General features: G+C 40.9%; 1 protein-coding gene across 1 annotated transcript; it reads left to right on the plus strand.

The window, feature by feature from the left end:
• The first annotated feature begins 8,562 nt into the window (after positions 1-8,562).
• LOC148544631 (uncharacterized) lies at positions 8,563-9,490 on the plus strand. The gene is made up of 4 exons (XM_088498968.1): positions 8,563-8,571; positions 8,656-9,178; positions 9,251-9,361; positions 9,441-9,490. The coding sequence occupies exons 1-4, from the start codon at positions 8,563-8,565 to the stop codon at positions 9,488-9,490; spliced, it is 693 nt and encodes a 230-aa protein (XP_088355094.1).
• The last annotated feature ends 1,671 nt before the right edge of the window (positions 9,491-11,161 follow it).

Raw genomic sequence — 11,161 nt, forward strand, 5'->3', positions numbered from 1 at the left:
CACCCCGTGCCTATAGACCATCTTCTCAACATAACCTCAAACCACCACACTCACAAGCTTCTCTTCAACATTCGCCACCGTATGATCCTTTCCTACCCCAGTTCCAATCCAATCACCCCCAAGCACCACCACTTCCCTATGTTTCATGTCCAAATCCATCACCCAGAGAATCAGAGGTTCGCCTCAAGACAACAGTAAATAAACTTCAAACAACCATTCGACAACTAGAACAAGCAGTAATTCAATTAGCTTCTAGACATGCGAACATTCAAGGACCAACCACAGCCCCATGTGGACAATCTAATGAAGAGCGTAGCATGAAGGAGACACTAGAAACTCCAGTGGACAAGATAGAGCATGAATTCATACTAGAACAAGTAGAAGAAGCTGTCATTGTACAAGAAGAAGAGTTGGTTGAAGATCTAGGAGATGCTGAACCTCCATGGGAATCCAGAGCTGAGGAGAACTCCGTCAAGGACGTTACAGTTGATGCTAAGGAGGATATTGCACAATCCCCAAGGCAAGTCGTTTATGAAGAACTAGACGGAATAACCCAGGACACAAATTCCCTTGATGATGATAGTCACAAGTCTAGCTCTCTTAGTGATGAACTTGCATCCACAAGTGAATTCTCTGAGATCGAAGAATCTTCCCCAATTGAATACGAAGATGATGCAGAGATAGATTTCTCTCAACCTCCAATCTATGACTCAAGTGATGAGGAAGATATAGAAGACTTTGACCAGGACTCAGATGCATTTGAAGAACCTTACAAGGAAGTGGAGGAATTCACAGAAGAGCACAAGGGAGAAGAACTTACAGAACCACCAGAAACACCTACCCCAAGGCCATTACTGCCTAATACAAGCTTCAAGTTGGTACAATCCTTAACCTTTAACTTTACTTATTCACTTGAATATAGTTTACTTGAAACAGATGGCCAGCTTAGAGCTCTCTGCGGCTTTAAGAGTAAGAGGGAAATGGCTCGTGTTCAGAGCTGGCGTACAAGGTTCAATAAGGTTCCACGCTTCAACTTGAAGTGCACGGATTGGTATCAAGCCCAATTGAATGGATCTTGAAAAACGTTTGGTCACTATGGTGAGAATCTACTTTCTAAACCGCCCGAATGGAAAAATATAGATCAAGACGGAGGCGAATTTAAGAACAAGGCTTGCGATCATGGATTCTATTCTGACATTCGTCACCCTGGGAGCCTGACAATCTGTTTGAAGCTGCTCAGAAGCTTTACATGCCTAGTTTGGGACCCCGGAGGCTATTGGAATTCCAAGCATTGGTGGAGATTTCTGGATGAATTTAAACACAAGCCACCATAACAGGAAGCCCTTCCAATGTCCAACTTAAGGACTTTAACTAAAAGTGCTAGGTGGGAGACAACCCACCATGGTATGATCGTTCCTTTTGCAATTTTAATTTTATTTCATTTTGTTTGTTTTTGAATTTTATTTTTATTTTATTGAACCTGAAATCATGCATAGCATTCACATTAAGCATTGCATTCTGCATACTGCATAAAAAAAAGAGTGCGCGATGCGACCGTATCATCCATGCGATCGCGTCAAATGGCGAACTACACTTCCCACGCGACTGCGTTATCCACGCGGCCGCGTGACCTGGAGATTGGCGTAAAGATCCAACATCCAGAAAGTTAGGCTGGAATCGTGCGGCCATTATGCGTCTAGCACAAAATGGCCCACGCGATCGCATGCCCCATGCGATCGCGTCACTTGCACACAATCAATCCCACGCGACCGCGTCAGTGACGCGACCGCGTCGCATGGATTGCACGAACACCCCCAAGGAGAAAGAGAGTTACGCTGAAACGACGCTGGATTCGTGCGTTTAGCACAAATTCCAGCGACGCGATCGTATGCCCCACGCGATCGCGTCATTTACTCTTTTTGCCCTCCGCGCGATCGCGTCACCAACGCGATCGCGTCAACCACCTTTTTCGCTCCAGCCACGCGACCGCGTGCTCCACGTGGCCGCGTGGATTCAAAAATATAACTCCCCAGTCATGCGAAACCCCATCAGTCGCGACACACCCCCCAACTCTTCTTCTCCCTCTCTTCTCCCCCAACCCTCAACCACCACCACCAGCCACCACCGCACCACCGCCCAGACGCCGCCGACCACCAAGACACCGCCGCTACCAACCACCCTCCCTCCTTCCCCCTTCTTTCTTCCTCTTTCTTCTTTCTTCCTCCCCCTCAGTCACTGCTCCCCTCCGCGCCGCCACCCACCGCCGCGAACCGTCCCAACCGCAACCTCCCTTCCACCAGCAACACCACCCCTTTTCCCCCTCCCTTCCTCTACCCCCATTACCCTCTCTTCCCCCCTGCCTCGAACAGCCGCACCGCCATGCCCACCACCGGACGCCACCATCATCACCACCCCCAGCCACCTTTCTGCCTATTCTCATTATTCGGCCTTCCAGGTTCCGCAACACGCAATCCCTTTTATCCATTCGTAGTTATTCTTATTTTTCCGTTTATGTTCATGTTTAGGCTAGTTAGATATGCATGTTGTAGTGGATTTTAGGTTGTTAGGTAGCCTAGGATGTGGTTAGTGTATTTAGGTCTGTTTACTTGCACTGTTCATGTTTCTCTTTTATCAAATTTACAAATCTGCTGTTGCTGTGATCTTGTTCATATGCTATATTTCTTGTATATTGCTGCTCTTTACACTGAATTTTCAGGTTTATATTCATTATATGTAACTGCAGCTTAATTTTTTTAATTCATATGAACTGTTTGATTGCTGTTTATTTTCCGAGAAAATCCAATTTTAGCCAAAATGCTGCCCAAATTTTTTATAAATCTTTTTGACTTTCATTCATGTTTTGATTTTGGAATCTTGAACTCTATTTTCCTCTGCTTTAACCAAACCATTCATGAATGCCAGGGCATGCATTCTTATCCTCTTTGATTTCCTGGTTCCTAAACTGCAATTTTGATGTTTGATTCCTAATTTTGCTTTCTTTATCTCTATTTGAATCATCATCAAACTATTTTACTTGTTTGAATATGAGTTACCTATAGCTTCTACCTGTGATTACTTGTTACTTGGACTATTTTCATTATGCCTTTTACTTTAACCCATTTTTCACTAACACACTAATTTTAACTCTAACCAACCTAACCTTTTCAAAACTTCTTTTATTGCTTTTCTTTCACTTTCTTTTAACATTCTAACCGAGGCATGATGTTAATTTTTCTATTTAACTTGCATTCAATTACATTTTGGATTGTGATTTCTTCTTTTCAGACTTTGCACTCCTATACAAATCCTAAATGCTCATTTTACTTAACTCATATTCATTATCCTATTGCTCCTTTGCCACTTTGTGTTTTCTTTGATTATTTGCCTATTTGCCTTCCTATTTTTATTATATCCTGATTTTCTATTTTTCAGGATGTCAGATTCCCAGAGAAAGGGAAAAGGCAAGGCCACTTCTGGCAAAAGGAAAAGAGGAGAAGCCTCCATGTCTATCATCGACCTCATGCATGATGCCTCCTCGCGGGAGAAAGCCTTTACCCCGCAGAAGAAGGCCGACCAGCTACTTCCCGCCAATGACCCAGTAAAGTTTGCAAACCGATACTGTGAGCTGAAGTATGCGGTGTTTGCAAACTCCAGGTACCTATACCTGGAGCGGACTTTGAAGATCCCAGAAGAACTCCAGCAATACACCTCTGATCAGATCAAACAAAGAGGCTGGTTCTTTCTGGAGAGACCTCTGACTGAGGTTAATGCATCTTGGGTTAGGGAATTCTACTGCAACTACTTCAAAACTTCTCTAGATGCAGTGAACCTCAGAGGGAAGCAGATTCTGGTTACTGAGGAGGCAATAGAAGAGGTTTTGAAACTTCTGTCTAAGACCGATCAGACAGATGGATATCAGAAAGCTGAGGAGGATATGCACTTTATGCGTTTTGACTGGGATGCAGTCAAGGCCCAGATTGCCCTTGACCTGTCAGTTCCTTGGATCATGGGTCAGAACACCACCATGTCGAACGGGATCAAGCGGATTTACCTGAACGATGAGGCTCGGCTATGGCATCAGATATTCAGCAACTACATTATGCCGAGTACTCACGAGACTGAGATACCAGCCGCTATGATCACCCTCCTATGGTGTGTGATGGAGGGTAAGGACCTATACCTGCCACGCTTTATCCGGCACTACATGGCCAGGGTCCACGTCCGCGGTACTCTTCCCTTTCCCTATCTGGTTACACAGCTGAGCCGTCGAGCTGACGTGCCATGGGAAGATGCTGATGAGAGGCCACCTGCTGCGGAATGCAAGAAGATTATCCCACACAGCAGGAACTTTCTGGCCCTGGGCTACAGACCTCCATTCGTGACTGCCACTGCTGACACAGCACACCATCCGCCGGCCCCCCTTCCTCCACTGCTGCACCATCCACCCCTGCCACCACCACTGTACCTCCACCTGCCACAGAGCCTGTCTATCATCTGGTGCACCGCTTGTTTCGACGACTTAACCAGATGGAGCGTCGCAACAAGCGACACTATGAGCACCTGAAGCTGATGATACGATTCGGCGACATCCTCTCCGAGCCTGACACACCTTCTGAGGCATCTGAGGAGGAGGCGGATGCGCCCAAGGCAGAGACCCATCCCCAGGCAGACACCGAGCAGGCGGCACCACAGGCAGAAGTCCCACATCAGCTCCAGGCTGCAGATCCTGAGATCCCCATTCAGCCAGCCACCACAGAGACACCAGCTACCATCCCTTCCAGTGATGACACCCCTTCACACCCTGCTTGAGTGAGCATCAGGGACGATGCTTCATTTTAAGTGTGGGGAGGTCGCCATCTCTGGCGTATTATCTTGGTGAACCACTACAGACTCTTTTTTCTTTTATTTTGGATATTTTTCTATATTTTTCTCTTTATTTTTATTTTTATTTTCTGAGTATTTATACATTGCTACTGTTTATGTATGTTTACTCTATTTCTGCATTTTGCATTCTTTTTTTTTTAAGTTCATATTTTGGCCACTTAGTTGCAATTCTAACTTATTAGTTATAGAAATTGTGGATTGATTAGTATAGTTTACCCTTTTTAGCATAAGATAACTCAGAATAGATTGAAAAGAAAAAGGAAGTAAACTAGAGACTTTAACAAAATCAAAACAACCCACACCTTGTATATATAGCATTACATGTTAGTTAACAACACTTCATCAAGGAGAAACACTAGAACTTTAAAGCCATTCAATATAAGTTTTACATTGAGAATAATGAGAATTTTTAACTAAACCTGCATGACATACATAAGTGATAAATGATTTTTGAGCTAGAGAACACATAGCCTGTGAGTTTTGAGCTTAATTGTATGGTTACATTCAAACCATAATTTTTTATTCCTGTGTGTTCCGCCCTTCTTTTATATTCTGGTATTCTTTACTTTGTTTTAATCTATATGTCCGATTATAGAATATAGAATATAGAATATAGATACATACCAAAAGAGTGATTGAGGCCATTATTTGATTTTAGCTCACTTATCCCAAAATAACCTACCTTTTACATCACCCTTGTTAGCCCCCTTGAGCCTTTAAATCTCCTTTTATTCTATTAGCCACACTACTAGCCTTAAGCAGAAAAACAAAATAAAATCCCAAGTTGAATCCTTGGTTAGCTTAAGATAGAAAATTATGAATAGTTTAAAATGTGGGAAACCTATTGGGAACATGGATGATAAAAACAAAAGGTAGAAGAGTTGAAAAGAATAAAATAACTCAAACTAAGAAATTTTTGGGTAGCATGCTCATGAGAAATCAAAGTGATTAAATTACCATGTGCATTAAAATATATATATTTATACATATATATATATATAAACATAAAAATTTCAGTATTTAATAAAGGGGATACAAAAGAATTCCCCAAATGCAAAAATAAAAGCAATGCATATGGAATAAGAACAAAGGTTGAAACATGAGCATGTAACATCAAAAAGTAAGAAAAATATGGGAAAATAGGTAAAAAAAGTTTTGTTTTACTAAGTATGTATGTTAGGTGAGATCTTAGTCTAATTAAGGATTCACTTATTAGCTCACTTAGCCTTATACATGTATCCTTACCTTTACCTTGGCCCCATTACAACCTTAATTAAAGACCTCATGATTTTTGGTATGACTGTATTCTATAATTGTTGATTGGTTAGATGAAGAACAAAGTTATAGAAAGGAAGAATAAAAAGAGGAATAGAGTGATTAACCCAATAAACACTGAGTGACTAGAGAGTAAACACAAATCCAGTGAGGGTTCAATAGCTCATTAACATTTATCTCTGTTTGAATTATCTAATTGTCTTGCAAGTTCACAAAATGCTTTTTCTCCCATCTCAATTGTAAAAGTGCTTATTGATTATCTAAGGCTTGGCTATATATACATATATGACTCCTTGAGAATGTGAATTAATTTAACTACCTATAAGCTTTATATATGAGTGAATAAAGTAGAATCGCATGTTGTATTTAGGTAGTTGCATTTAGATTAGATTGCATTGCATGACATTCCATCACTTTAACCTTACTTATTACCTTGGATTTAGCATGAGGACATGCTATTGTTTAAGTGTAGGGAGGTTGATAAACCCATATTTTATGATATATTTTGTGCTTAATTTGAGTGATTTATTCAATCCTTCACCCACTTATTCATATTAATTGCATGGTTTTACTTCTCCTTTCTTATTATGTGATGTATGTGAAAAACATGTTTCCTATGCTTTAAAATTAGTTATTTTAATTACCTTTATTTCCATTCGATGCCGTGATTAGGGTGTTGAGTAGTTTCAGATCTTCTAAGGCAGGAATGACTCAAAGGATGGAAAGAAAACATACAAAAATGGAAGGAAAGCACAAAACGAAGTCCTTGAAGAAACTGGCATCCACGCGATCGCATGGACGACGCGATCGCGTGCCAAGCGCAAATCAACAGCGACGCGGCCGCATGACTAACGCGACCGCGCGCCTTAAGCAGAACGAATATGACGCGGTCACATGACTGACGCGACCGCGTGGCAAGGAAAAGCTCCGAACGACGCGACCGCGTGACCCACGCGGACGCGTGACAGAGGCCACGCACCAGAAATTGTAGAAAACGCTCCCAGCGATTTCTGAAGCCCTTTTTGGCCCAAATCCAAGTCCAGAAGGCATAGATCAAAGGTTATGAAGTAAGGGAATGCATCCATTCAGGGAGAGCTCGCCAAATTTTACTTTCCATGAATTAGATTTAGTTTAGAGAGAGATTCTCTCTCTCTCTTTAGGATTAGGATTTAGATTTAGGATTTTTATTCACTTTCAGGATTATCTCTTTTGATCAGGTTCAATATTCCTTTTATTTACTTTTGTAAGCTACTTTATGAATCCTTTCATGTTACAGGTTACTCTTTTATTGATGTTATTTGAGGTATTTCAGTTTAATATTGATTACTCTTATTCATGCTATTGTTACTTTTACTCTGAAGACATTTTTATTCCAAGTAGATTTATTTTTCTCCTTTTGGTCTTGGTTAAGAAATCAGTAACTCAGGAGTTATCCAATTCAACAGCATAATTGATAATTGTTATCTATGTTAATTGAATTGAACTTCCATAATCCCAATCTTTTCTTAGGAAATAAATAGGATTCGAAGATCAAACCAATTAAGCCATTGACCTTCCTTTATCTTAGTAAAGGTTAACAAAGTGGAATTAGGATTCAACCATCATCATCATTGATAAGGATAGCTAGGATAGGACCTCTAATTTCTCATACCTTACCAAGAGTTTGCTTTACAGTATTTATCTATTTTCAATTGCCATTTAATTTACTTGTCATTAAATTACTCGTTTCTCATTCTTGAAACCCCAATTTTACAATCTCCATAACCAATAATAAGAACATACTTGTAAGGCCCAGAATCTTTGAAAAGTCTTATTATGATCAAGTCTCAAATCATATAGTTATTTATAACCTTAATTTCAGAGATTATTTTATTAAGGATAATTAAGGCAAGTTTTGATTTATTGAACTTGAAATAAGTTATGATTATTATCCAATTTTATAATTATTGGATTATTTTCTATATTTAAAGTATAAGGTTGATAGTTATGAAATAATAAGTATTTTATATGATTTAGATTAAATAAGTAATATTTTAAATATTATTACTGCTATTTTGGAAAATGAAGAAATTAAGTATATTATTTCTAATTTTTAGATTTGGGCATTTTATTGAAAATATTTTGTGAAATTGATGAGCAAATAGTATTTTCTATATACAATTAGTGTTGGATTTAATTTGGGTTTCAATTACTACATTATTCCCAATTTCATCTGAAATTACTAAAATGCCCCTAACCCTAATTTTTGAAAATGAAACCCTAATCCTAAAACCCTAACCCAGTGACCCGGTTCCTTTCTCACCCAACCCAGCAGCAGCAACACAAATGTTTCTTTTTTTCCCTCAAACCCACACGCAGCAACAGTAGCAGATCGGAGGAGTGGGGAAGAGAGGAGGGGCGACGATGGCTGGGGCCTCATTGCCGCCGCCGTCCAGCTCAACGCCGCCGCACCCTACCTGTTTTCCTTCCTCCCCTCATTCACGCGACACATAGCAGCAACAGCTGCCAAACGAAGCAAAGAAAGAAAGAGGGAACGGAGTGCGGCAGGGAGAAGGAGAGGAGACGCGTCGGAGCCGCGGGGCCTCACCGCCACCGTCGCGTTGTGCCGCCGCATTCCACGCCTTGCCGCCACTGTTGTACACCGAAGGGAGAAAGAGAAAGAGACACGGAGTCAGCGTCGCGCAGAGAAGGAGTCGCTGCCAGCTCCATCGTCCTCACTGCCTTGCCACCGTCGAGCTCGCAACCTTGGAGGGAGCACAGCGCCGCCGTGAATCTCCTCGCTGTTGGGGTCTCACCGTCGCCGTCCCTGTTGTGGCTGGTGTCGTCACTGAAGACCCACCATTGCTGGAGAAAGGAAGAGAGTCAGAGGAGGAGAGCCACGCCGGAGAAGAACTGCCGCGGAGCTGTCCCTGCCGCTGCGCCCAGCAGCTGTCGGGAGCTTTGTATCCGTTCATGGGGTGTGCCGGTAAGCTCATGCCGTCGGAAAACCTCGCTGCCATCACCGGAAAAGCCACTGCTGGTAAGGGTCTTGTCATTAGCCTCTGTCCTTTTGAATTCCGAGAATATTATGGTCACTGCATGTTGGTTTCAGTTGTCGTGATTGGAATTCGTTGCCGCTGCCGCTTGAGGTGGCTGTTGGGGCTACCGCCCAACCGGTTCAGAGGTCGTTGCTGTTCGGTTCGGCCGTTCTTTCTTAGTTTCAGTAAGTATTCCGGTTTCGAGAGCTCTGCGTTAGTGTTCTGTTCTGTGTAATAAAGTAATCGTAATGTTAATGCTTTTAGGAGCTAGAATCCGGTTCGCTTGTGCCGTTTGGGGCTGTTTCTGCTTTTGAGAGAGCGGGCAGAGCCGAGATTTTGATTGCCGGTGATTTCGGGTCGAGATAAAAGGAGTTGGTTAACGAGTTGGGTTGTGGTTCCAATGTTGTGAGGTAGGGGCGCTTTCCAAAAACTATAGTTTATTATTGGAATTATTACATATGGGTACTGATGTGAGATATTGTGTATTTGGTGATTGTATCTGCCTTATGTACTATTTGATTGACTCGAATGACTATGGATGTTGGTTTGGCCGAATTGTTGTGTGGCTTGTGAAATGTAATGTTTGAAGTTGATTCTTTAAAGATTTGAAATGAGTTTAATCCGTTGAGGATTGGTTTGAATTGAGTCAATTATTTTGATGATGTGGAAGATAGAATACTCTTGAAATTCAGCCTGTGTTGCTTTAATTGATTTGGTTTTGATAAACGATTTATTGCTGAACCGATTCTTTAAAGCTTTGGAAATGAGTTAAATCGGTTGATATTGAGTTGATTTTTGAAATGGCTTCCTTGAGATATGCCACTGAGGTGACTGTTGGATTTAGCTTGCTTTTGAATTGATTTCTGGTTTTGAGCTGTTGAAAAAGAATGAGAAACGGTTTAGTTGGGACCCGAACCGGGTGGCAAAAGTCCAAGTTTTAGGGGAGGTGCTGCCGAAATTTCTATAGAATCCGAGTCCTTATTTGAGATGTTAATTGGGGAATTTTGAGTTTAATGCCTTTCCTATCTATTTTGAGGATTGTGAAATTATGGCTTCTTTATTACCTTTACTTAGAGCAATTAAGAAAGCGATGAAGTTATGCTTTGAAAGAATTATTGAAAAGAGAATCATGATTTATCCTTATTTTACAAGAAGAACAGTAGGTCTTTGGGTACAAGTCATTTGAAAGAGAATTTTGCTTTGAGGCTGTTTTAAAAGGTAAAACGGGTTTATGTTTTTCTCTATTAAACACAAAGATTGTCCCTTGGGAGAGTTTTCGTGATTTTAAAAGGAATTGGATTTCGATTGATGAGCCTCATTATTTTGACGTTTTAAATAAGATTCAAAGTATCTTTTGAACTCTAGTTTAACACAACGAAAATGATTCTCTTATCAGTTTGAAACGCTTCAGATTTAATTATGGAATTGAAGCCGGTTTTGTTTAAGTAAAGGAAATGGTTTTGAAAGAAGTAAAGGTTACGTGACTCGGTTTGGCTTAGATCCTATTTTCTTACTCAAATCAGAAAGCCAATGTTTTAATGATTTTAAATGATTTTGGCGAAATGAGATATGTTATTCTCCCCTAAAGACTTGGGACTCTGCCGAGAAACTTTGTTATAAAATCCCATTGTTGAATGGATGATTTTGAGTGTCTCCAAAAAGAATCTTTAACTTGCCATGGTTATGGAAGTTTGGAAAGAGGATGCCGAGAGTGGCATTGTTTTCAAAGGGAAATTTACCTTGAGTAAAAGTGGCTTATGAGCCTAAAATGATTTGAGAAATGAGATCTTTAAAGCCAAGGCTGAAAAGAGTTGAAACTCGATTTCAAAGTGAAATGAATTGAGGAAATGATTTATGGCTTAAATGCCGACTTTATGAATTTAATGATGTTGAATGGTGGAAGTGCTGTTTTGTTGTGAGCCGGAATGGCTGTGTATGATTATACATATTGGTTGGTTTTGGATTGAACCGTGAGCCGGAATGGC

The sequence above is a fragment of the Arachis ipaensis genome, chromosome B9, assembly GCF_059453495.1.
Source record: "Arachis ipaensis isolate K30076 ecotype BB chromosome B9, ASM5945349v1, whole genome shotgun sequence".
NCBI classification, from domain to species: Eukaryota; Viridiplantae; Streptophyta; class Magnoliopsida; order Fabales; family Fabaceae; genus Arachis; species Arachis ipaensis.

Coding starts and splice junctions, on each gene's coding strand:
- LOC148544631 (XM_088498968.1), top strand. Junction 9,179..9,250: donor CACCGGAAAAGCCACTGCTG/GTAAGGGTCTTG, acceptor TGTTGGTTTCAG/TTGTCGTGATTGGAATTCGT. Junction 9,362..9,440: donor GCCGTTCTTTCTTAGTTTCA/GTAAGTATTCCG, acceptor TAATGCTTTTAG/GAGCTAGAATCCGGTTCGCT.